Source organism: Tursiops truncatus, chromosome 4 (assembly GCF_011762595.2).
Source record: "Tursiops truncatus isolate mTurTru1 chromosome 4, mTurTru1.mat.Y, whole genome shotgun sequence".
Lineage (NCBI taxonomy): Eukaryota > Metazoa > Chordata > Mammalia > Artiodactyla > Delphinidae > Tursiops > Tursiops truncatus.
This window is the reverse complement of record NC_047037.1, coordinates 60,337,069-60,364,319: the sequence shown is the minus strand read 5'-3', so window position 1 is coordinate 60,364,319 and position 27,251 is coordinate 60,337,069. Positions and strand designations below refer to the sequence as shown.

General features: G+C 44.6%; 1 protein-coding gene across 3 annotated transcripts in view; it reads left to right on the top strand.

The window, feature by feature from the left end:
• The first annotated feature begins 247 nt into the window (after positions 1–247).
• Positions 248–27,251, top strand: part of KLHL6 (kelch like family member 6) — a 58,097-nt gene continuing 31,093 nt past the window's right edge. For all 3 annotated transcript variants that reach the window (XR_004526328.2, XR_002178627.3, XM_019946337.3), the window contains exons 1-2: positions 248–669; positions 20,688–20,853. Coding sequence is in view for 1 of the 3 variants with exons in the window: in XM_019946337.3 (XP_019801896.1) it covers positions 377–669; positions 20,688–20,853 (459 nt within the window). In the remaining 2 variants the exon portion in view is untranslated. The remainder of the gene's footprint in view (positions 670–20,687; positions 20,854–27,251) is intronic.

Here is a 27,251-nt window from a genome sequence, read left to right as displayed (position 1 = left end):
TTGACACCTTGGGATACAGAAGCACCAGAAGTATGAATGTAATAACCAGAACCAGAGGCTTCCTGCTCACGGATGTGAGGGGGGTGGGGGAGGTGGACTGAAATAGCCACACAGCACTAACAGCAGACTCTGAGAAGCCACTCCTTTTCACTGGAGTGGCTTCCTACACAGCCTTCTAAGTAATTTCTAAGCTTGTGATGATTACAGAAAGAAGAAGAATAGAAGTTACTGGCATTTGTAGTAACAGGATGAGAAAGTGCAAGACTTCCTGTTATGTGTGTGTGACAGCTGGTGATAAGTGGAGGGCCCTGCACAGGAAATCCGCTCAGCTTCTGCAATGTGACCTGCCTGAAACTTGGGCACTTCTTCAGTCTGGATGTTGATGGCAGGACAAAGGGGCACCTGGACCATGGACAACGTGGTAGAGAAGAGTTTGGAAGGGCCCCTGGCACCTTCTACAGATGAGCCCTCCCAGAAAAGGGGAGACCTGGTAGAAATCTTAAATGGGGATAAGGTAAAATTTGACGACACTGGACTCTCCTTAATTCTGCAGAATGGCCTGGAGACCCTCCGAGTGGAAAACTCTCTGACAGACGTCACCTTGTGTGTGGACATTCAGGAATTCTCCTGCCACCGCGTGGTGCTTGCCGCGGCCAGCAACTATTTCAGGTCAGCACGCCTAGACCAGAGTCAGATTGGGTGCAGGTCATCAGGGAAATGTGCATTGATGTGAGAGCCCAGTGTAACTAGTTGGCTGTTGCATTTACGGTTTGTATATTTATTTCTGTTTGTGTGTCTATTCAAGATTCCAAAAAGGAAGCTATTAAACTTTAAAGTTTAGAATTTAAGTCATATTAAGAGAGCTTGCATCATTTAAGGGTAATGTTTATACATTATGGTGAACATTAATGTGTATATGTCTTTGTTCCAGAGGGTGGAAAATTACCAAAGTTATGGGGATTTTCCCCCCACCATCTGACTAGTGTGTTGGAAACATAATGCTGTCTTTGTTCACCAATAGATGTAGAGAAAACAACGTGACCACTCAAAGTTATCCAATGATCTGCTGAAAATTAGGGGCTTCTGTTTAAGTGCAGTGAATGAGTAGGAAGGGAAAGCAGTTACAAAGGTGCTTTCGAAATGAGAGGCCACTAGTTACAACAAATTCAAGGGATCTGGGTTCCATCCCACTCTGCCCCTTCCTGAGCCTGTGACTTGAGGCAAATCACTTAATGCTCTGAGTTTCTGTTTTGTCATCTGTAAGATGGGGACAATAATGCTTACCTCTCAGGATTATTGTGATAATTAAATATGAGAGGGAAGAGGGTCTCACATAGTGCCTAGCATCTTGTAGATGCTCAATATATCTCTGTTGAAATTCTTCGCCTCATTCTTCTTAGTTCAGCTAAGAGCTGTGTATTGGGCAAAAGCTTGGGGGTAGGAATGTGGGAGAATCAGGAACCCAGTGAATTCCGCTGGATCCAGAGTTCTCCAGATCGATGTAGACATGATGGGAACCAGTCCCCAAGGGAAATGTGGAAGCAAAAGGTACTTGGAAAACTTGAAAAAGAAATACTCTTGTAATTCTTCTTAATAAGATTCTTCTTAATTCTTTGTTCTGGCTGAGGAAATTAAAAACTATTTACCTATGTAAATATCATGGAAGGTATTTTATTTTTTCATTTTTTGATATGCTTAGGAGAAAATCTTTGGAATTCAAAAAGCAAGGTTGACAGATTGTTGTGGGACTGATTAGGTACCGTATGTACACGAGGCAAGAGGATATACGGGTTTGTAGGAAGCAGGGCCTGCTATATGCCAGACAGACAGTTATCTGATTTTATTTTTGCAGTAGCATAATGAAGGTGGCTGATATGCCCTTTTACAGATGAGGAAATGTAAACCCAACATTACATATCTAGTCATTGCTGGAGCAAGGATTGGGCACATTCTAGAAATTTTTGTTTTTATTGCAATACAAACTGCCCCTAGATTGGAGGCTTTATTCCACAAGAAGTATATAAAAGGTAAAGTGTAGGCACGGCCATAACACTGTGTTCACACAGATAAACACATTATTCACTCTACCAATATTGATCATATGATTTCACATTGATCACAACCCCTTTCAGAAATGAATGAGAGTCAACTTAGCTGATGTGTTGAGCACTCACTTTCAGGTTTAATCTTTTTGTTTTGGGTCACTAGAAAACTGCTATTATAAAATATATACCCGATTAGCGATTTCATTAGCTGCTTGACCTGGCTATGAAACAGGACCGCTGGCTCTGTGCTCTTAAGTACATCAGTGCTGTCTCCAGTCCTGGGGTTTCTCAGTCTAAACAGAAGGTGTTTGGGCCCAGGTCCTTCCAACCCTGCTGATGTAGGGTGCTTAGGGAAAGTGTGTGCCAGCCCCAGAGGCAGCAACGGGCAACGAGAAGTTGGAGGCGGCCATGCAGTGCACGTGTCTGCCTGTGGATGAAGAGTCTCTTCCCAAATTGCGTGGTTATGAAGGGAAATTCCTTTCATTCTCTTTTGATTCTCATTTTGGTATTTCCAAGGTGACTGTCCTCCTATAATGACCACAGTCCTGGAGACAGTATTCATTTTTCCGGTACTACTATTAAAAATAACTTCTGTTGTTGAACACTTATCGTGGGCCAGTCCCTGTGCCGCCTGTGTCACATACACTGTCCCACTTAATCCTCATGACAACCCTCCTGAGGTGGGGAGTTGTCTCCCCATTTCCAGATGAGGAACCAAAACTTGGAGTGTCTCAGTTAACGCAGTGCCCAAGTGGGATTTGGACCTAGGACTGACATTAAGTCTGACATTGCCTCACCGCCTGTCTTGCTTTGTTTCTAAGATTTTGAAAAGGGTTGGTAGCCAAGTTCCTCTTATGCTCAGACTTTGAAAGGGCAGAGAGTCTGCTCTGTCTGAGAAGCTTCTGACATAGCCCTCTGTGCTCTGGAGGGCCTGAAGCTGGTTGTAAAATTATGTAGGGTTTTTTTTTCTTTATTCATTGAGAACATAAATATTTTCCACTAAGTGAACCATAGTTTATTTAACCAATCCTCTATTGATAGACATTTGGATTGTTTCGAAGTTTTTGCTATTATAAACAATGTTATAATAAATAATCTTATACGTCATTTCATATGCATTCAGGAGTGTCTGGGGGTGCATTTCTAGAAGAGGGTTTGCTGCGTCAAAGAGAAATGTATCTGCTGTTTTAATGGGTATTGCCAGATTCTTCTTAATAGGGGTTAAATAATTTTGCAATCCCTATGGCTTTGCCAAAAGAGGATGCCATCTAATTTTGGGGTTTTTCCCAATCTGATAGATGTGAAACAGTATCTCAGGTTAGTTTTAATTTGTATTTCTCTTATTTTTTTATAAGGTCAAACATCTTTTCATATGTTTAAGGGTCATCTGCAGTTCTATTTCTATAAACTCTCATTTTATAGCCTTTCAAACTTTTATTTATATCTTTTTTTTTTTGCGGTACGCGGGCCTCTCACTGTTGTGGCCTCTCCCGTTGCGGAGCACAGGCTCCAGACGCGCAGGCTCAGCAGCCATGGCTCATGGGCCCAGCTGCTCCGCGGCGCGTGGGATCTTCCCGGACTGGGGCACGAACCCGTGTCCCTTGCATCGGCAGGCGGACTCTCAACCACTGCGCCCCAGGGAAGCCCCCTCATTTATATCTTTTTCAATCAAAATTAATTTTTATCAAAGTACTATGTACAAGTAGTTAACAAAGAGTCAAATAGTATTTAAAGGCTTATAATGAAAACCAAAAAATCCTCTTCACTTCCTCTACCCTTCAGTCTTGGTCACTAGAGCCCACCATTTTCAAAATTTAGCTGTTTCTGCTTCTTCTGGTATTATATTTATATTTCTACAAAATACTCTTATACTGCTCTTTCTTCATTTCTCAGGGTTAGACATCATTTATTAATTTTCTAGTAGGTCTGATAAGGATTTAGCACTTATACCTAACTCCCTTCCCTTCCCTATCCTCTCTCAATATAATGTTATCACATTTTTCATATATTTGGATTAAGAGTTTACATTATATCTATGAAAACATTGTTTCCTGTTGAGCCAAACTGTGTTTTATGATTACATTTTCTTTCTTGTAAACCTTCTTGTCTTTCCTGAAGTTAATAACTCACTCTTTTTTCCATTTGCTTAGTTTTCGGGGTATCTTTTGCTCACAGCCTCTCCACAGTGATCTTTCATGTAGTCCAAATGCATCAGAGGATCTACCACTTCTTTATCTTATCACTTCCATTACCCTATACAGCTTCTCTGAACCTGCTGCCCAGCTGTTGTCTAGCTGCATATGTAACCACGGTGGCTGTAAATAGGAACTATATTAGTAACTCAGACAATGTAGTTCCCTTTGGGGGCCTATTTAAAAGCCTGCAATGGAATGAGGAATCTGGGAAAACACGTAGAGTTGAGGCTGAGAAAAGGGTGAGGGGGAATAAAGCTTAGAAAAATCGAGGGAAGCACAGATTTAATACTTATAATAATATTTTTTTTAAGTGTATAAGATTACTAGTGTCTTTTATAAGATTGCTCCAAAGCTGCCATTTGTGTTTTGTCTCTGGACAGGTCCCCAGATCAAAGTCATTAGAAGGGCTTGTGCATCCTGCATACAGGGCCCCACTTCCCAAATGATCTCCATTTAAGCCAGTGATTCTGTCCATTTGCAGGGGAGCAACTCACTGCAGAATATGGCAGATTCTGATGTTGACCCATGAGGGCAACCATGCTGTGATTCCTAGGGTTGGCGGGGGGGGGGGTAGTGCTGATGTAGGGAGGGGTCACCAGGCTACTCAGTCCTACGTGATGACTGGCTCTTCCTCCATGAATATATAAGCTTCCAGGCTGAGGCTGTCAACAGCAAGCTCCTTTGCTGCTGCTCCTTGGTCCCTGCCTTGCACCTCAGTACCTCAGTCTCTGGGTCTGGTTCCCTGAAGCTATGATAAGGGGACTTTAACCACTAGCTACAAAAATCAAGCACACGGCCAGGAATGGGAAGGGTATTGTGGGCACAACCTATGAATAATTATTCTATATTAACCAATTACTGGATGACAGAAAGGGGGGCAAGAAGCTACTCATAATTTCTGTTTATATGTAATCCTTTGCATTTTCTCCATAACGACGTAAGATATCTAGAAAGGAGCCAGTAAGTGCAGGTGATAGAATAAACAAGGATGAGTTACAGCCATCTGGGTCTGGATTGAAAATCTGGCTAATGGCAAAAACATTGAGGATTGCTACTGCCACAGTGGGTACTGCTGATGAACTCAAATGGACTGACGATCGTACTTGGCATTGATTGGCACTGGGTTCTGTATTTTACACTTCAATATTGTCCTTTTGGCAGAACCAATATGGTGGTTAATATTTAAGTACTATATATAGGTCTATAATCTCTTATCTGCAGTTTCAAAATCCCCAAAGTGCTGAAAACGGAAAAGTTTTTCGTAATTTATTAGATGGCCAAATCCAACTGGAACCCCACTCATCTCCTCTTCTGAACCGAGAGGAGGCTACTTAGAGTCTTTATTATTTCACTTAGGACAACTATTCATATATTCACTGCTGAGGTGCTAATGTGTTCGATTAAGGAGTGCTGGAGGTACTATGTGGTATTCATGATATGGTAATAGCCAAACAATTCTGGATGCCAGAGCACATCCAGCTGCAAGATTTTAGGGTAAGGGATTATGGAACTTGCTGATAGAGTTAATTTTCATTTTGGTGGTGTTCTTCTACCTTTTTTCATCTGCATATTTTAATATACTTGTAAACATAGTTTATGTATAATTTGCATCTTGCTTTGCACCCTTTTTTCTTATAACCTTTCCCCCATAGTGCTCCATAGTTTTTATAACTACTATTTATTTATTTATATAGCTACCATTTTTAACAGAAGCATAATAAGAAAATCTTTCATCGTGAATATAGGTTGCTTCCAAAATTTTGTTTTTATAAAGTATGTAGTAATAAACACCTTGTATTAAGTACTTTTCACAGCTTGGAAAGTGGAAAGGCTAACATTTTTTTTAGCATTCATTGCATGCCAGGAACTTTGTTGGATTCTTTTTCACTTCATTTAATCTTCACAATGTTGGCAATTAATAATGACAAGTAGGTAGCATTGTCTCCATTTCACCCTCCAGAGAATTCACTTTGCTAGGAAGAAGGTTTCCCTACTGGGATCCAAACTGAAAACAGACCTCTCCACTGGGCAGAAATATGGCTGTTAGGACATTTCCTGTGCAAGACCATTAACTCCCCTTCCTTGCCGTGCACTAGTGTGGTCTACATAAGCTGAAAATGAGGAGAAGATGTAAAACTTATTGCCTCTGTGTGCTTGCACACACATGCACAGGCAGGATATAGTAGGAACACTCACCCAGTTTGTGTCTGGGGGCTGAGCGGACAGATGCTGGTAGCAAAGACCCAGCATGCCTTAGGGTACTGGCCTGGGTCAAAGGGCTAAGTGAGAAATCAGGAGGCAGGTCAGAGTGTGAGGTGAAGAGACAGTATGCTTTCAAAGTATAGGATCTCAAAAACCTGTGGGACATCATTGGGGCTGGAACCAATAGCTGTTGATATAGTGGAAAGAACACTATCTTAAAGTTCTGTCACTGGAATTTGAGTCCAGACCCTGCCCTTTCTTGGCTGTGCAAATGTTGGAGGAATTGTTTGGCTCCTCTGAGGCTCAGCACCATTATCAACAATACAGTGAGGCTGGGCTTCCTTGGTGGTGCAGTGGTTAAGAATCCACCTGCCAAGGCAGGGGACACGGGTTCGAGCCCTGGTCCGGGAAGATCCCACATGCTGCATTGCAGCTAAGCCCATGCGCCACAACTACTGAGCCCACACACCTAGAACCCAAGCTCCGTAACAACCGCAACAAAGAGTAGCCCCTGCTTGCTGCAACTAGAGAGAGCCTGCGCGCAGCAATGAAGACCCAACAGAGACAAAAATAAGTAAATAAATAAATAAATTTATATAAAAAACAAACAAACAAACAGAAAAACAATACAGTGAGGCTAATGATTTGTGTCTACCTATCCTGGTGAGTTATTGTGAAATACACATAATAAAACAGATTCACTCATAAATTTATTCACCTCAACATTTTATGCATGGTAATAAGTCATATTTCTTAGTTCCAAGGAATAGAAATCAATTGGCTCTTTTGAGAAGGGGATGTAGGTAGGTAACTCACAGAATCCTCCAGAAGGCTGGAGTACCAAACTCAGAAAACAGACAGGAGCAAGGGAGGCCAGGCAGTGGCCAGCACCACAACCTAAAGCCACCTAGAACCCTTGTGGGGAGGACTCCCTTGCTGCTGCAGGACCTTGGAGGCCAATGCTAGCACGGCTGTGGCCCCTGGCACTGCTGCCACTGCAGTCTCGGGAAACTGGAGGCTGTGCTGCTTCTGTTGCCTCTACCAGAACAGGTTTTCCTCTGTTCCTGCCTTTGCACCACCAGCTCCCAGTTCATAGCCTGGTGTTGGTTTAGCTGATTGGTCAAGTCTGAGTTACACATGTTAGGGTATTAACTGTGACAAGCTGGAAAGTGAGCATCGGACTTTGCAGCTTCTAGATAGGGAAGTGGCTTCTGCCACAAACTACATCTCATTCAGAGGGAGATTTGCCACACCTCAGGAAGGTTTCAGATGCTGGGCAACCAAAAATTGCCAAGGGTCCATTATATGCAGCGACTATGTGACAGGCCTGCATCAGAGGCAGAATAGGGCTTAAAGTAATATGAGATAAACGAGTATTAGGGAATTCCACTGCTCTTGTCACGTATGCATCAGAGATAAGGATTCTGAGATCCTAGAAGACAAGAGGACAATTACTTGCACTTTCCTTCCTCCTCTCCCTCCAAATTGTGGGTAGCCCTGGGCATACCTGTGAGCGTATATGGCATCATCCATCATATATGGACTAGAATCAGGCTGAAAGTGTGAGCTACCACTGCAGTAGCTGGCATTCAGCACACCCTGTAAATGTTTGACATGAATAAAAACTTGATCTTCCTCCTGCAGGTTCTGTCACTAAGTGGCATCCTGGTCAGAGCAGGAAGTCCTCAAAGAGTTGGGAGGCCATTGCACAACTTTAGAAAAGGGAAGGATGATAAAGTGTGGTCACCATAGGAAAAATTAGAAGGAGCAGTGAGAACATCCAAATGCTTCAGAATGTTGTGGATTCAATAGGTCACTCATGTGACCATCTGGACACAGATGTGCTGTGCCTACAAAGTGACTCCTGCAGACCTTTCTTAGGATTGGAAGATGCTGGGCAGAGGTTGCTGCCTTAGGGCAGAAGTGCAATCAGGTCCTTTGAATTTGCAATAAAATGTAAGCTCTGTCATCTCCACCCTGGTGTCTAGAGCATATGGATCTTCTTTCAATCAAGAACAGAAAAAAATATTCTCCAGTTTTTTTTTTACATCTTTATTGGAGTATAATTGCTTTACAATGGTGTGTTAGTTTCTGCTTTATAACAAAGTGAATCAGTTATACATATACATATGTTCCCATATCTCTCTTCTCCAGTTTTGAATAATGTTCCATGTAGCATTCAACTAAAACACAACAGAGAAGTACTTTCATCATTTACATCTTAAGTTCTGAGCTTTATCCCTGCATCAAGTACATGGATATGTAACAGTCTCTTTATGAAAATGCCTTTACAGAACTCAATTCTACTATAGTAAATGCCAAACAGTCCCTGAGAAGAGATGGCCAGATGCAGAACATCTGTGATTTTGGTAAAACCTCCTTGGACCTCACCATCCATCTCATTGCTCAATGTTCCCGTATGAGTCAGCATTCTCTTGGTTGCAAGGGATAGGAACTCAAAGTCAAACCAGCTTAGGCAAAAGAGGAAGGTATTTGGCCACATAACCAAAGCATAGGAAGGGCCGGAATGTAGCAGAGCCCAGGAGGAAGAGGAACAAAGTCCCTGAATGCAGTCAGGGAGATTTCTTCCCATCCATTTGGCTTCTCTCTCAGGTAGGATTACTCAGGTTGCACTTCTGCCTCATGATGGGGAATTTGCCTGTTGGCAGCTCTGAGACTCAATTCTCCCAGCTTTTGTTTTAGGGATAAACTGAGAGGCTAGCTTCAGTTTGAAAGTCCCCAGGAAAGACTGATTGGCTCAGCTCCATTCAATTACCCAGTCCTAGACCAATCACTGTCAGGAACATGGGGCACAATGATCAGCCCAATTTAGCTCAGGAGTCTACTGTTGGACAAAGAGGTGAGTGTGTGTGTGTGTGTGTGTGTGTGTGTGTGAGACAGAGAGAAAGAGAGATGTCTATAAAAAGGTGAGAGCTCCTACTTGAACCACATAGTTGAGTGGGACCTGGGTGGGGAGAAGAGCATTTTCCAGAAAGAGGAGGAGGGGTACTGGACAAAAGGAAAAATAAATTTCCATTAAAGACGGATAACAGATCCTGGCTTACTTTTTAATTAGCCAGCTTGTTATACTTCTGTATTTGCTTTGGCTGTCAGGAAGCTCAGTGCATCAGCTTTCCTTAGCCTAGGTTTCCGTGATATATTCTCCTCCTACTTTAATTCCTTAGTCCTTATCTTCTTTCTGTTGTTACTGTTTTATTTTATAATACCTCTGCTGCTTTAGTATAAGCCATCTCAAGTTCTTTTGGAGAAGCCATTTCTGTCTAAAGATAAATCCCCATTGCTATGAAAGAATATCATCTAGCCAACCTATATGTCCTCTGCCAGCTGTAAGGATTCTTTTATTCTTTTAGTACATGTAACTTTTATGGAAAGCTTCAAGACCACAATAATTGCAGGAGCGCTGACACTGTTATGACTTTAAAACACAGTCAGGGACTTCCCTGGCGGTCCAGTGGTTAAGACTCCTTGCTTCCACTGCAGGGGTACGGGTTCCATCCTTGTTGGGGAGCTAAGATCCCGCATGCCATGCGGCCAAAAAAAAAAAACCAACAAAAACCACACAGTCAAACCAAAAGTTGCATCATAGCTTTTTCTGAGGAGACACTCAGGGATCTATAAAAATTAATGATCAGCAGCTTTGCATATAATGGTCCAGGTCTTGGGTCAAGTAAGAGCTGACTGGCATTCAAGAGATCACATCATGAAGAGCGAGCTCAGGCTTGCAGGGGGCTGGTGTTGGGGGAATTAGGGGAGGAGCAGATGCCTGGTGAATAATTCCAGGAAGGTGAGGTTGGTGGACACAGCACACAAAAGAAACAGGACAAAGAGAATGGAGGGGCTTCCCTGGTGGCGCAGTGGATGAGAGTCCGCCTGCTGATGCAGGGGACGCGGGTTCGTGCCCCGGTCCGGGAAGATCCCACGTGCCGCGGAGCGGCTGGGCCCATGAGCCATGGCCGCTGAGCCTGCGTGTCCGGAGCCTGTGCTCCGCAACAGGAGAGGCCACAACAGTGAGAGGCCCGCATACCGCAAAAAAAGAGAATGGAGATCAGGAAATTTAGGAAAGTTCTCAAATGACTGGCAGTATCCTTAAAGCTTAGGATAGCAGGTTGGCTTGGCAGACGATGTGTATTTTACAGATGACCCCGAAGAAGGAGCGAGGGCGAATTCTTAGTAATTGCTGTGAAAAGCTGCACTCCTACTACACTTCTTCGTGTACCACTAGTGATCTGTAGGCCTTTAACTGAGGAACACCGGATCATATAACCTCTCTTAAGGTGCAAATATCTGGGGGTTGGGGGCACAAAATATTAAGCTTTCAGTACTGTGGTGTTGAGTGGGTTTAGTGAAATTCCACCCACTTACCCATTCATGTATTCATTCAACTGGCACAAATTTATCAAGGCCAGGCACTGAGTGTACAAAGATGAATGAGTTATGGTTCTTGCTTGACTTCGAAATCACAATAAGTTGGAAGAGAGAGACAGGTAAATCAGTGTTTCAGTACTGGGTAATAAGGGATATGATAGAGCTCTGCTTATGGAAGGGGCATGAAATTGTTACGGACCCTTTAGAGTCGTGCCCCAACAAGGATCCTCCTGCCTGATGTCGCTCGTGCCCATAGAACGAGACCGAGTTTGGTTCTGAAGCAAAGGAAAGGTTTATTCTTTGATCAGAGAATGGAGAAGTGCCAGCTGGCACTCTAGAGCACACACTCTCCCGAGAGGCCGTGGGTGGGGCTGCTTTTATAAGGCTCTCCTCGGAGGGGAGGGTACCGAGTTCTCACTGGGCTGGCGCAGGTGCGCTGCCCACACTCCGAACTGCAGTGCAGGGCACAGCATCTCTGCACACGGCCCACCGCCCTCTTGAATGGCGGTGTTGAGCGCAGCGCTTCTGCTCACAGTCTGGGAGCTGAGGTGTCCAGCCCGGTACTTCTGCCCAGGGAACTCTAATCCGATGAGTTAGGTGCACGGCCTCTGCACACGACCCCCTACAGGCAAACTAAGCACAAAAGAAGATGTTAGACCTTATCTTATCAGCTAGATTCCATCTTATTTTTCCCTGGGGACCCCAGTGGGCTTTGCCAGTGACAGAGTCAGACTGGAGAAAAAGCAGTCAGCGAAGGCTTCCTGGAGGAGGTGATATCTGAGCAGAGTTTTAAATGATGAGTAGGCATTGGGCCAAGGGGACCAAGAAAAGGGGAGAAAAGGAGCAGTGTTCCAGGCCAAAAAAAGCCACATCTGGGAAAGTATCATGCAGCGTAAGGACAGGGACCACAGGTAGAAGATTAAAGTTGGAGTAAAGAATATGTGTGGACCAAGAAGGCCAAGAGAGATGAGCAGGGTAGGATAGCATGAAAAATTTGTTGGGTTAGAATGGAGAGTGTGAAATGTACCTTATAGGAAGTGGGAAGACGGGGAAGAGTTTTTAATGAGGAGAGGGATCCAACCTCTCTGTTAACCCTTTGGGCGGTGATGTGGAGGCCCTGATAATCTAGGGAGACCCTCAGGTGGTTGCAGAAATTACAGGTAGAGGAAATGAGGTCGGAATTAAGGCTGAGGCCGTGGGGATGGGGAGACAGTCTCAAGTGACATTCTGAGTCCTCTCTAAGGGCCCTCAAGGCAGCCAGACAACAGAGAGCCGGACAGAAAGGATCGGGGCAGCACTGGCTGGTGAGAAGGGGAGGAAGAAAGCAGGGCTGGGGGACTGGAAGACAAACTAAACTGGAAGACAAACCATACTTCTCTGAGCTTCAAGACTGGAAAGAGAGAGAGAAGGTAGTGTAATTTTATCAGTCCTCCACCCACCCGTGCCACCCCACTGTAGAGCCAAACCTGGAAACAGAACAAGTAATTTCTTTCTTTCTTTTTAAAAGACTTGTTTATTATTTATTTGCTTTATTTTTTTGGCTGCAGCGGGTCTTAGTTGCGACACGCGGGATCTTCGTTGAGGCATGCTGATCTTTCGTTGTGGCGCATGGGCTCTTTGTTGTGGTGCATGGGCTTCTCTCTAGTTGCAGTGTGCGGGTTTTCTCTCTCTAGTTGTGGTGCGCGGGCTCCAGAGCATGTGGGCTCTGTAGTTTGCGGCACTTGGGCTCTAGTTGAGGCACGCGAGTTCAGTAGTTGTGGTGTGCGGGCTTCTCTCTAGTTGTGGCGTGCGGGTTTCTTCTCTCTCTAGTTGTGGCGTGGGCTCCAGAGCACATGGGCTCTCTAGTTGAGGAGCATGGGCTCAGCAGTTGTGGCACACAGGCTTAGTTGCCCTGAGGCATGTGGGACCTTAGTTCCCCAACCAGGGATCAAACCCACGTCCCCTGCATTATAAGGCAGATTCTTTACCACTGGACCACCAGGGAAGTCCCAGAACAAGTAATTTCAAAGTAACTCAAGCTCTGAACTTTTCTGTGTGTGTTTTTAACACTTTGAGGGAGAACACACCACAGCTATTAAAATCTGTTCCCCCCAAAAAAAAAAAAAAAAAAGTCTGTTCCCCTCTCTTATCCACATCTCTGATCGCTGCTGGCTTTTAGGATATCTTTGTATGAATTTTAAAAAGTTCTGTCTGGGTGGACCAGTTAGAAATATGTGCTTCTTTCCCTGGGGACTGTTGCTGTCCACATCAGGGCTCAGGACTTGGTGAGTGCAGATTGAATGTCAGCCCCAACTCTGGCCCCGTCTGGGCAGCTCTGAGGGTAGCCCAGCCTGAGGTAACTCCTCCTTTGCCTCTTGCTTCAAAACTCCTCTCCATCCCCAGCTAGAAGATCTCCTTTCGCCCTCCCACTTTCCTCTGGATTCTGTATCATAAAAGCCCAAAGAACAGGCCTGGCAGTCCGGATTCCTCTGTGGCAGCTGGTGGTGGGAGAAGTCTGGAACACATTTATGATCATCTTTGCCCTGTCACAGTAGGGATAACTTTTAGGACTGGGGAAGCCTCAACGTTTGAATACCTTGGAGTGAGGATTGGGACCAGTTCGCATGTTTTTAAGTGGTCAGAGCCAGGGAAGGCTCAGAAACATCTCTAAGCAGAGGCTGATCCTTGATTTCCGGATAATGACATGGAGGCCATAAGGAGACCAACGTGGGGTACTTGGTGGCGGGGGGTGTTGAGATGGAAAATGTTTGGAAAAAGAGAGTGACAAGGAGCCTCCGGGGCAACAGCCTAGTCAGGGTGTGACAGTGGATAGTAGGCACAAATGTTGACTCCCAGACTAAGGGAAGTGAGAATCAGAGCAGACCTCATTGAAGGGGGTTGTGAGGGAAGCGGTGTTTCGTTAGCAGAAGCCAGGTTTCACCTTTGGGCAAGGAAGTGGAAGATGTGCAAAAGCAAATTAAAGTGAAGAACAACCACCATGTTTTGTAATGTAAAATCTCAGGTAGGAAGGCTTAGGATAAACACCATGGGCTTGGGGTTCTGATTTAGAAAATCACTGGAAAATATAGTTCTTCACACACATACTTTGCTCCAATCAATTGGTCTTGGAGGTCCTTGTTATTTATTCTCATGGCAGTTAGAGGAGAAATGTGGGTTTGGAGACAAGGGGAGTCCACTTGGCCTACAGGAGCAAGTATAGGACTGAGCTGCACGTGTAGCTTCCTTTTCATCCATCCATCCATCCAACAAATATTGAGTGCCTACTGTGGGCCAGTAAATAAGAAGTGAGAGAGAAATAAAATCCAACCCTTGCCATTAAGATCCTCATGAATCTAATAGAGGGAAAAGACACATTAAAAATAGGCCCTATAGAGTGTACACAGAGAGTCCTGTCTGCAGCCCAAAGGTGTTGATGTAAACAGAGGCACATGTTGGAAACTGCTAGCTATTGATACATCATGGGATGGGGAAGTGGGTGCACAGATCAGACTGTGAAGAGCCTTGTATAGCAATGTTGAGACTTTTTATTTAGTCTTTAGCAATGTTGAGACTTTTTATTTAGTCTTCTTTAGCATTTGGTCCCAGTTTTTATTCAGGATTTCTCTTGTCCAGTTGTGTCGGTCAGGACTGTGCATTGCAAATATTCAGTTCCAATTGGTTCAAGCATATAAAAAAAGAATTTATTTGCTCACATGATTTAAAAGTCCAGTGGTATTGGTTTCAGGGTTAGTTGGACCATTGTGCTCATATAATGTCATCAGGGCTCAGTTTCACAGTCTGTCTCTTGTCTCTCCTTTGTGTTGGTCTCTCTCTCAGGGGGCTCTTTACACATGGAAGCAAGAAGGTCTCTAGCAGCTCTGAACTTTTATTTCTCTCAGCTCAGCAACTGCAGTGGGAAGAGAGCTTCTCTTTCCCAATAATTCCAGAGAAAGTTCTGGAATTGGCTTCAATTGGACTGGCTTCTTCCTGGGCCCATCTGTGACCCAATCACTGTGGCTTGGGAGACATCCTACCAGACTGGTATTGCAGGAGGGGTCGTTCCCCAAAGGAAAGTCTGGTTCCTCCTCCTAAAGTGATTAGGAATGATGTTGGGCAGCCAAAGCAAGAACTTTCCGTTATGTCTTTGTGGCTGAATCATTGCTGAATTCTGGCCACAAGCATTTGCTGTGACTGATGTTGAGCCTGTCTGACCCTGCAGGTCAGTACAAGCCCTTCTTTCTGTCACAAATTTGGATGGGCTGAGGCCATCCACGGCATGCAGAGACCTCAGCAATGGTCCAGTAGGGCTGAGAGGGACTCTGATTCTATAGAAACATGGCTGGCATTCTGGTTCCCTAGGGGTACATGTTCAGCATCCTTGAGGAACGGTGAACTTGGGCAAGGAGCTTAGTAGAGGCAGTTCTTTTGAGGTCTGATGATGTTTAGAGTCAGGCGGGGGCAGCTCTGGGGTTCCAGCTCATCTGTCAGCTTGGAGCAAATACTGAGCCAGCAGCTGTGAATTCAGGGAGCTGACTCCAGGCCCCAGAGAGAGACAACAAAGTGCTGTTAGTCATGTCTCTGGAGTGGAAAGAGAGATGCCCATGAACCTCCCAATCCTCTGAAGGCATCCCTCCAGGTGTGTGAGATTCGCATGTGCACAGCAGATTAAGAACAGGGAATTGTGCACTGTTTGTGACTATAGGGTTTTGCCACCACATCCTGTTTCAGAACTACTAGATCTAATGAAATGTGTTACTTGAATATAAGCTGCAGGGGCTCTGTATAAACAGCTAAGTTAGAGAAAGACTTAAGAGGCCAGGACAAGACCTGCTTCCATCTAAAACCCCACCAGGTTGGGAAGGGGAAGAGGAGTACTACCCCCATCCCCACTTCCAATTTGGGGGCCAGCCCTAGGCCTCATGGAATTCTAGGAGGGCTGGATCTCAGAAGATGAGCATCTACAGGGAGGGAAGACTTTCAAGGACATGTCTGTCCCAGAACCACAGCCAGTTTCCTCGACCTGGACCTTTGTCCAATCTCCTCATTCTCAGGGTGAGCCAAGGGGAGCTGGGTTGGAAAGTGAGGTGACCTCCCTCTAGGGCATTGGTTCTTAAACTTTGGTTTGCAAAACAATTATGGGCGGGGGCTGGGTGAACCAGATAGCGTTCATATTCCCACTGCCAGAGATTTTGATTCAGTAGGTCTAGGGTGGGTGAGGTTCAGAATTCTGCATTCTTAGCAAACACCCCAGGAATTCTTATGCAAGCTACCCATGGAATATACTTTGAGACCCACTGTCCTTGAGGTTGGAGTGTCTGCAGCCCAAGGATGTGGGCAGGACTCATGTGTTGGGACAGGGTCTACATGGTAGGGCTTAGGGAACAGCTTGAGGTCAGAAACTTGGCTGAGCCAAATGCCTACATACATCCTTTGTTTAGGAAATGGCAGGTGGAAGGTTTGGTGTCTTCAGCTTAGAGGTGCTGGGGGACTATAGTGATGTCATCCCTTGCTAGGTCACCCTTGCATCTGCTGACTCCCTGCTTCCTTTGGAGTGGAATCCCCTTTGATTGGCCATATTGGGTTTATATCCAATAATCCTTTCTTAACAGTATAATGTTCATTGAGCAGCACATGATTACTAATTTAAAAATATTTTTAGCCAATGTATACATATAGACATATAACCTTAAGTAGAATTTAACTCAGTCTGCAACCAGTGTTAGAGCTATTTCCAACCCTGAATACCTCACTGATGCAGAAGAGTTAGCTCCTGGTACGAACGGGATGGCGAAGGGATTAGAAGATGAACAGAGCAGGGGTCAGCATGGGTGGAGCTGGTCTAAGAATGAGAGAGTGGGGGTGGTGGAGGTGAATATTTGTTTATAGGACTGTGATTGGGGTTAGAGGTTCAGGAAGCAGGAAGTTCAGTGGCAGGTGTGGAGGCCTGGGGAGGGGGTGGGCCATAGCGAAGCTGGGCTGTTGAAAAATCCTGAGTGGATGACATTTAGAAACTGTTGGAGCATCAAGAACTCATTGAATTTGTGAGTGGAAAGTTCTCGTGTGGGTGTGTCCTCTTTAAGCTCCAGGCCCTAGACTCGGTTCTCTATGGGCAGCCTCTTCAGCCTCATGCTTCAGAGAGTGTTTGATAATTCTTGGAGGTGCAGATTCCTGTCGAAAGCAAACATACGAGGGCTAGAAGCACAAGCTCATTCATTCATTTATTCTCTCTCCAGATATTTACTGAGTCTCTACTAGGTTCCAGGCACTATTCTAGCCTCAGGGATATAGCATTGAACATGGCACAACCCCTGCCCTCACTCAGCTCACATTCTAGCAGGGAGACAATTATTAAACTTGCTAACAATAGATGTGTAATATAATTTCAGGTTGTTACAGGGTTATGAAGAAAAACAAAAGAGATGATGTTAGAGAGTGACTGTCTTAGACTGAGCGTCAGGGATGGTCACCCTGAGGAGGGGACATCTGAGTAGAGACCTGAATGAAGTTGGGAGTGAGGTTGGCAGAGCTTGGTGGGGAGCGAAGCCCAGGCAGAGTGATGGGGCCATGGCCTGACTTCATTCCAGGAGACTATTGGGCCCATGGCTGTCTTCATGGCTGTTGTGGGAGATGAGCTCTATTTTGGGATTGGCACTGACTCACTGCTGAAGTATTGGGCAACTGACTCCCTACTCTGAGATTATTTCTAACTGTAAAAAGAGGATCTTCATAGCCACCTCTGTTTTACAAGAATCTCATGAGACTTGGTCAGTGTCTGTCTAGAAAATATTGTTATTACACAAAAATTTTATTTACCTCCTGTAAAAGCTAAGGGGGAAATGGTTAGTAACTAACCCAGCTGTGCTCTTGGGGAGCAAAATGTGGTCTGGTTCACTCAGTGCTGACACTTAGTTTGACCCCCTAAAAATGGCTTTGAATTACTGCTGATTTTCTTGATTTTAGTGCACTGGTGAGCTCCAGATTAAGAGCCCAAAGTCCTAGGTTCTTGTCCCCATTCTATTGCCGACAACCTGTAGGGTCCTAGGCAATTCACTTAACTTTTACCTCAGTCTATCACCTATAAAATGGGTATAATAATCAAAAGAGATGATGCTGTTTGCCCTACAAAGGCTATACACATAGATGTGAGAGATTACTGTTATTAAAGTGGAAACCTAGGGATGGCCCATTTTGCCCAGGGGGTCCCAACTTTGCTAAAGTGTATCCATGGATCTCCTAGAGAGCAGCAGGAGGCCTAGGAGTTTGGTCTATGAGAAATATGTAGTTTTCTCCTTAGTTTCATGTTATCTGTGTTCAGCATGGTGTCTGGGGCCCAGGAGAGTTTATTTAGGTGGCAGAAAATCAGTGAAAAAGTCTCAGAGGAAAGCAGAGAAATGCTGGGACTTTGGGACCCAAACCAGGCCAGAAAAGCCCCAGAGGAAGGACAGTCTTTGGAGCACTTCCTTTCCTCTCTCTCCCATGAACATTTATTGAGCTCCTACTGTGTGCCCACACCATGCTAATGTCTCTAAGTCAGTTTGTGAGCGGCCCTAGCCCTAACTCTATGCTGAATGGGTGGTGCACAGCCGTGCAGGGACCTGACTGGACCAAGCCCAATGCTGGCAGGTCCCGGCTTGTGAGTCAGAGTGCAGTCGGCTGCCTGCTCCGAGTATCTCCCACAGCCTGCCGAGATTCCTCTGACCTGGTCTGAGACGCCTTCCCTTAGTGAGTGCTGGGTATTGTTCCAGCCACTTGGTGAGTGGTAATTATCTTATTCTTCCCAGCAGCTCACTGGGGTCAGGACCATTGTTATATCATTCCACAGAAGAGGAAACTGAGGTTTGCTCCCTTGTACAAAGTCACGTGGTGAGTTAGCGTCAGAGCCTAGACAGCCCAGCCCCTCCACCTTCCAAAAGCCAGCACTGCAGCGCTTCTTCCCACCCTCCTCTAGGCTCCTGGAATCACGCTGCTTGTGCACATGCACACCCACACACATCAAAACCCAGAAGGTGGGCTTCCCTGGTGGCGCAGTGGTTGGGAGTCCGCCTGCCGTTGCAGGGGATGCGGGTTCGTGCCCCAGTCCGGGAGGATCCTGCATGCCGCGGAGCGGCTGGGCCCGTGAGCCATGGCCGCTGAACCTGCGCGTCTGGAGCCTGAGCTCCACAACGGGAGAGGCCACAACAGTGAGAGGCCCGCGTATCGCCAAAAAAAAAAAGAAAAACCAGAAGGGCGTGAGAATTTACCTACTTCTGGGGTGGCCTGTAACTAAGACTGTCACAAGGTGCTGGAGTATCACAGCCCAGGTTCTTTGCCTCTTTTGGGGACAATTCTGGAATGTATTCTCCAGAGGTCCCTTGCAGGACTAGGCCAAAGTGACTTTCTGTATGACTTCTGTTTTGCTTGGCCTCCTCCCCTCCCTCATCTTGCTCCCGCATTCCCCTATAACACATCACTAGCTATTGAGGGTTGGCTTCAGGGGATTCCAGACACCCAGTTAAGTATTGGCTGAGCTGGGCCAGGATGTTATTCAGTGATTGATTCCAAGAGAATTCAGAAGCTGTGTCTAGCAGTGACAGCCTGATCAAGAGTCCAGATGATCCCAGAGATCCCAATAATCATGTCACATGGGACCCCCAAAATACATAGGCTTCAGAAGAGCCCCTTGAAGTGCAAGGCATTGAATGAGACAATTTATATACCTATCTCATTTAATATTAAAACATCTCTACAGTAGACTTTTTCAGTTTTCATTAGAATGTTTGAGATCATGCAGATTCAACGAAATTCACCTTTTACTAATTTTAAAATCACATTTTAGGTGAAGGGGTACTTCTAAATTTCACTTTGGTAGGATTCCACTGATATGTTGCCTCAGTTACATGAAGATTCATTTTACCCCATCATCACTGCCCACCCTCTCCTGCTAAACGTCCTGTTACTCATATATTCATGTACACGACATTCATGTGGGTAACATCCACTTTACCCCCTGAGATGATTGCAGATCTGGGTGACCCAACAGCAGAGTTGATGCTCTGGAGCATGCCGCGGAGCGGCTGGGCCCGTGAGCCATGGCCGCTGAGCCTGCGCGTCCGGAGCCTGTGCTCCGCAACGGGAGAGGCCACAACAGTGAGAGGCCCGCGTACCGCAAAAAAAAAAAAAAAAGACAGGAAGAAGGGCAGAGGGAGACCCAGGGGAGAAGACCTCATGGGCTAAAACAACAGGTTCAAACATCAGCTTGTCGGGGCTTCCCTGGTGGCGCAGTGGTTAAGAATCCGCCTGCCAATGCAGGGGACACAGGTTCGAGCCCTGATCTGGGAAGATCCCACATGCCGCAGAGCAACGAAGCCCGTGCACCACAACTACTGAGCCCACGAGCCACAGCTACTGAAGCCCGCACGCCTAGAGCCCGTGCTCCGCAACAAGAGAAGCCACGGCAATGATAAGCCTGCGCACCGCAACGAAGAGTAGCCCCCCGCTCGCCGCAACTAGAGAAAGCCTGCGCATAGCAACAAAGACCCAACACAGACAAAAATAATAAATTAAACAAAAAAAAATCAGCTTGTCAAGTGATTTCTTCCTCTCTCTTTTTTCTCAGTGATTTCTTCCTCTCTTTCTCTCTCTCTTTTCTTAATGTCTTTCTTCCTGCCTGGGACTGCCTTGGGGAAGACACTTGGGCCCAGCACAGCAGGACACATTAGTTCAGTAAGCACTCATGGAACATCTGGTGGGTCCTGGGTGCTGAGGGATGGAGAGCAATCGCCCCAGGTTCCGACCTTGGGAACCTCACTGTCCCATGGGGGCAGACAGGTCTGAAGGGGGTCTGTTTAGATTTGGAACCAACGGTCACGGTTGGACTCACATTCACATATCTCTCTCCCAGGGCCATGTTCTGCAATGATTTAAAGGAAAAGTATGAGGAGAGGATCATCATCAAAGGGGTCGACGCGGAGACCATGCACACTCTTCTGAACTACACGTACACCAGCAAGGCGCTGATCACCAAGCAGAACGTCCAGCGGGTCCTGGAAGCTGCTAACCTTTTCCAGGTGTGTGAACAAACAGGCCCAGTGCTCTCCTCTGGAGAGAAAAAAGCAGCAGTTCTCTGGAGACCTGCCTGGCCTGGCTCCCAGGCCTGTACCTGGGACACACATACACACTTAGCTGGGCTTGTGCTTACTTGAAATTTCCCGGGGAGTGGAGAGCTGAGTCATTGACCCCTTAATGCGATGAAGCCAGGGGAGCTTGGTGCCTAGAACCTACACTTGGTTCCTGACTCCAGGAACAATGACTACAATGTACAGAAGCCTAATTGGAGTGGGGACTGCAGTCACCATTTCATATATGTACCTTCTACTCCTTAGCACAACCCAGGGAGATAGTCACTTTCCCCTACTTTGCGGGTGGGGAAAGCAAGGCACATAGAGAATAAGACACAAGGCTGTGATTTGAACCCTGGGCTTTCTGAGCCCAGGGGCCACATGTATGCCACGATACTGGGCAGCCTCTCAGGGAGCAGTGTCTAGATTCCAGGGGAAGCAGGAACTTTGCTGCTCAGCAATTTGTGGTGGGTGTGAAAGAAGAGCACTTCTCATGAGGGGTGTCATGGAAGATGAATAGAGAACCCTCAGAATTAAGTTTTATTGTTTGCATTTAACTGTGTTTCAGTCTGATTATAATAATTATAGTTAGCTTCATAAAATAATTAGACCCACAGATTACGTCAATTGCATCCACAATTATCACAGGAGATCCAGCTTGAGTTACCATCTTTGCCTAGGTCTAAGATTGCACCTTGAGCTCGGTTCCATTGGGTTATGACAGAGATTATCCCACTGAGGATGTCGAGATTTATGATAAACAGAGTCCAGGGACAGGCCAGGTCATTCCCAGGGACTGAAGACAAGCATCAGATCTTGTCCATGGTTTGGGAGTTTGGGAGTTGGCATCCTCTTGGATCATCAGTAGGTCAGCAGTTGAAAAGAACAGAACACAAAGTCTGGGAAGGTGGGGAAAGAGGAGTCTAGGGTCAAGATCATGGGCAATTGGATTATCTTTGTGAGGTTGGAGTCTAGGCAGGATTTAGGAAGCCCAGCAAGGAAGGGAAAGTGTAAAGAGGGAGAAAAATCAACCATGGAAGAGCACTGATGATTCTGAGTAATGGGTTTCTGCAGTGTTAGCCAATTTTGTCTCAGTTTCCTCAGGGCATTTTAAAGATACAGAACAAGTTACTTCCCAAAGGACTGGTCACGCCTTACCTGGCAATGTGGCCAAGTCAGTTACCACCTGTTCACCCAGCCCCTTGTCCTTTCTCTCTCCTTATCTGCTTAAACCCTCAGCCTTATTCACTGGCAGGGAAACTTCCTTTGTTATGTAGAGGGAGGGGCTCAGCAACCTCAGGCTCAACATCCCCAACTCATCCCCTCTACCCACTATTCCACCAGTCTAACTTCAGGGAAATCCTTCTTGTGTTATGGAAGGGACTCTGTCTAGTTCAGCTTTTATGCTGTTTGGGAAATTTCTCTTACAAGGCAAGTATCCCTTCTTCACTGCTTCCCCCCAAAGGACCAATAAGCTTGAGCAGAATCACCCCATTCACCATAATTCAATCAAACCACAGTTATTGTTACCTTCATGCTAATATCCTTTCCTGGGGTCCAGAAAGTGTTGTTGACTTGTCTAAAGATGGACAGGTAACACTGACAATAATAATAGCAATAGCATTTATTAAGCTTCAAGTACAGTGTCTGACACCAGAGTAGGTGCTTAATGAATACAAATTGTATTGAGCACTTACTGTGTGCCTTGAGTGACAGTGTTGGATCTAGTAACAAGGTCTCCTGTTTTTCCCACTAACTGAAAGTAGGTCTTATATGATAGGCTGAGGAGATAATGTTGTTTTTAAAATGCAGGTTGTAATATTTATAAATTGTAATAACATTACAAACTCATTTCAGAAAATTAGAAATCCATACAAGCAAAAAGAACATAAAAATTACCTACAACCTCTTTCTGTTCAGAGGCAATATGGCAGCATCCTTAGTATATACGCTTCCGGGTCCTTTTCTGTGCATTGATTATACAGAGGCAGCTAGCAGGGTGGTAATAGCACAGCTTGGAGCCAGACTGCTGGATTTAAATGCCAGCTCCACCACTTATTGGCTGTGTGACTTTGGGTGTATTTCATAATTTTGCTGTGCCCCAGTTTCCTTGTCAGTAAAACAACCAAACCAGGGAATACCAAGGAGAGAGAAGATAGGAGACAGACATGGAAAGGAATCTCCTTCAGAGCCTGCAGAGAGAGCCAACTCTACTGACAACTTGATTTCAGACCTCTGACTACCAAAACTGTGAGAGAATAAATTTCTGGTTGGTTAAATTGCCAAGTTTGTGGTAATTTGTTGTGACGGCTGTACGAAACTAATACAAGCTTTAAAAGTAATCTATAGCTAAAAGTCTTAAAATGAAGAAGTAATCTCCTATTCCCACCCCCTCCTTCAGCTCACTCTTCTGGAACAATTACTTTCACATGTTTTTAAATGTTTCTTCTTTTATCTACTTCCAGATTTCTAAATGATTTGTGTGCACTGTTATCTCTTGAGGCATCAATTTTAGATAACTTCTTTTCCCTCTCTCCTCCTGCTCTAATTTTAACTGGTCACTCTCTAGGCCTGTTGCACAGTTGTTATCCTGGGAGTTCCCTTTGCTGTCATACTGGGAGTTCCTTTTACCTCATTTCTAAGTTGGATTTTCTCTTCCTGGATCCCATATCTTCTTTCTTGTATACTCCCACATTTTTATGGATCACAATCTTTAATATCTTACAATGAAAGAGTATTTAAGAGAGAAATTTTTTGAGACTTAAATGTCTAAAAATATTTTTGTTTTCCCTTCATATTTTTTTTTTTTTTTTTTTTTTTTTGTGGTACGCGGGCCTCTCACTGCCGTGGCCTCTCCCGTCGCGGAGCACAGGCTCCGGACGCGCAGGCTCAGCAGCCATGGCTCACGGGCCCAGCCGCTCCGCGGCATGTGGGATCTTCCCGGACCGGGGCACGAACCCGTATCCACTGCATTGGCAGGCAGACGCCCAACCACTGTGCCACCAGGGAAGCCCCTTCCCTTCATATTTGATTGATATTTTGCCTGGGTATAAAATTCAAGGTTGATAATAATTTTCTTTGACATTTTGAAGGCAGTGCTCTATATTGTTATCTATTATGTACATATTTTGTAAGAATAGGTTACCACTGGACACGTGTTTTTTCATCTATTTCATCCATATTGTATATCATCTTTTTTTTTATGTCAATAGATTCATTTCTGCAACAGCACTTACAATTGCTGTGTGTCTTTTTTCACTTATTATATTCGTTTCTTCTACTGGGAGATTCATGTCTTTCAATTCTGGGAACTTTTCTTGTATTTTCTCTTTGATACTTTTCTTCCAACTCTTTTATCTATTCTGTGCTCTGGAGCTATTATTAGTTAAGTGTCGCACCTTCTGAATTTAATTTTTTTCTTATCTTTTCTTTCCTAATGACCTTTCTGTTCTACTTTCTAGGAGATTTCCTCAACTGTATATTTCAACTCTTCTGTGAGTTTTTAATTTCTGCCACCATATCCTTGCTATTTATTTTAATAGATTCCTATTCTTATTTCTTGGAGACTATTATAATATGTTTGAAGTTTTCTTCTGCCTTCTCTTTCTTTGGAGTTCCTTTACTCTGTGTGTTTGCTTAGGTCTCCAACTTTCATCTTAGAGGGCGTATCAGTTTCCTAGGACTGCTACCATAACAAATTACCACAAACTGGGTGGCTTAAAGCAACAGAAATTTATTCTGTCACAGTTCTGGAGGACGGAAGTCCAAAATCAAAGTGTCAGCAGGGCCATACTCCCTGTGGAGACTCTAACGGAGAACCTGTTCTTTGCCCTCTTCCAGTTTCTGGTGGCTTTTTGACATCTCTTTACTCCACTCCAATCTCTGCAGTCATGTCACCTTGTCTCCTCCTCTTCTGTGTGTCTGTGTTTTATAAAGATATATGTGATTGCATGTAGGGCCCACCAGGTAAGCTTCTCCTCTCATGCTACTTGACCTAGTCATGCCTCGTGCCATGTAAAATAACATTTACTCTTTTGCCATATAAGGTAACGGTCACAGATTCTTGGGATTAAGACGTTGACATATATTTTGGGGACCCACCATTCAACTACTACAGAGGGTTTCTTCAAATACCCTTGCTATCCAGTCATATTTTATATTGAGGCCTTAATATACTAGGTTCAACTCAGTGCACGTGGAGTAGAATGGGAAGCGAGCAGACTAGAGAGTTTTACCAGGGTTATCAGGTGGCCTGCCAGTTTTTTTATTTGGGCTCCTTAAATGTCAGTAGTTGCTGAACTTTTCCTAGGGCCATTCAGTTTCTCCAGATAAAGATCATTCAGTCTTTTGCCGGGGGTTATAAGTCAACTGCATGTATTCTGGACCGGTTACGTAGGTGTAGGTGTGTGTGCAAATCTTTGCTTAACCCCTGTATTTTAACTAAGATGTCCTCATGTGTCTTCTTCAGTTTCTGGTGTCCCTGAGTCTAGAACCTTTCTGGTCTGGTTTCTCCACAGGATAAATCTTCTTTTCCAGTGGAAGTGGGAGTTGTTAGACTGCAAGAAGTAAGGAGGAGAACCAAGAGGCTTAACTTCTTAAACCAACTCCCTGCTGTCAGCTCCCACCTACCCTGGTCTTTCTGGTTTGGGGGGACTTTAATATTCCTACTTGTTTGGATTCTGAGGGAAAAATTTAGTGTGACCTCTGTCCTCTCAGCAAAGTCACTTACCAGTCTTTATATTGTGTGGTTTGGGGTTACTGATGTCTCTTGGTTTCATTGTGGATGGAGTTTGTGTTTCTGTTTCTTGTTCTCCTTTCAGTTTTGGGTGATTTTTCAAGAGACCTATAAAAACCGTTTAGATAGTAAAGACTCTAATCTTTTGTAATACTGTTGCAAATATTTTCCATTGGTAATATGACTCATAATTGTTAGTTACAGTTTTTTAATGTACAAAGCTTAAAACTAGTATTTAGTCAGGTTTATTGATCATTTCCTTGATGGTTTTTGCCTTTGGTTTGTCTTTTTAGAAAGACCTTCCCCATTGCTTGATTATGTACTTACTCACTTATAAGTTCATTTAATCTTTTTACATCTACAGATTTGATACCTAAATCTTTAATATACCTGGAGATTATTTTGGCATAAAGTTTTGTCTTCTCCGTCTTCTTCTTCTTTTCATTTTCTCCAAGTGGTGAGCTTCAGTGGAGAGTTTAATGAGCTTTAATGAGAGGGATTGAAGAGGAAGATGGAGACAGGATAGAACTACAGCAAGCTTTGTTTATTGTTGATTCTCCTATTCTGGTAATCCCTCACCTCAAAATTTTCCAAATCTTATTTACCTTCTTGGAAAAAAATAGTTTCTCTCTGAAGCTATTTTATTCATTTTCCTGTGAGTGTTAATTCTTATGAAAATAAGAGAAGAGTACTGTGAGCTTTTGGACATCTGTTTAACTCGCTTTCTGACTGATATTGTTTCTGGACTACTTGCTTTGAAGTCTCAGACATAGAAAACTGGGAATATTTTCATGCCTGAAGGCACCATAAGGGACAGATGTTTATAGGTTGTTGAAATCACTCTGTGGTTTTAAAATATTATTTACTCTTTTGGATGGATAAGACATATGCCTGTTCTAAATTTAGAAATATAAGGAGATACAGTGAAACATTTGCCATCTTCACTCTTAGCTTCCTTTTTCCTGTCTTGCTGTCCTTCCTGTTCTATGCACGTACAGTGTATATGTGCATCTATCACTCACTCATTGCCTCCATTTTTTAAACGCAAATGTTGGCACAGTAAACACTCTATTTTGATGTCTTGCTTTATTTAGCTTCACGATAAGTTTTGGAGGTTGTTACAGGTCAGCACGTGTAGAGCTGTCCTGTTCTTTTCTTTTCTTTTTTTTTTTTTTTTTTTTTTGGGGTATGCGGGCCTCTCACTGTTGTGGCCTCTCCCGTTGCGGAGCACAGGCTCCGGACGCGCAGGCTCAGCGGCCATGGCTCATGGACCCAGGCGCTCCGCGGCATGTGGGATCCTCCCGGACCGGGGCACGAACCTGTGTCCCCTGCATCGGCAGGCGGACTCTCAACCACTGCGCCACCAGGGAAGCCCTGTCTTGTTCTTTTCAATGCTGGATAGTATCGTTGGGGTCTCTCTAGATGTCAAACATATACAGTTATCTGTAATGGTCTCTTATAAGGCAGGGTGGTGGAACAGAAAGAACATGGGCTTTGGAGTCAGGCAGAACCTGGGTTTATATCCCAGTTCAGTCACTTATTTGCTGTGTAGCTGTGGACAAGTTACTTAAATTTTCTGAAACTCAGCTTTCTCATTTGTAAAATCAGGATG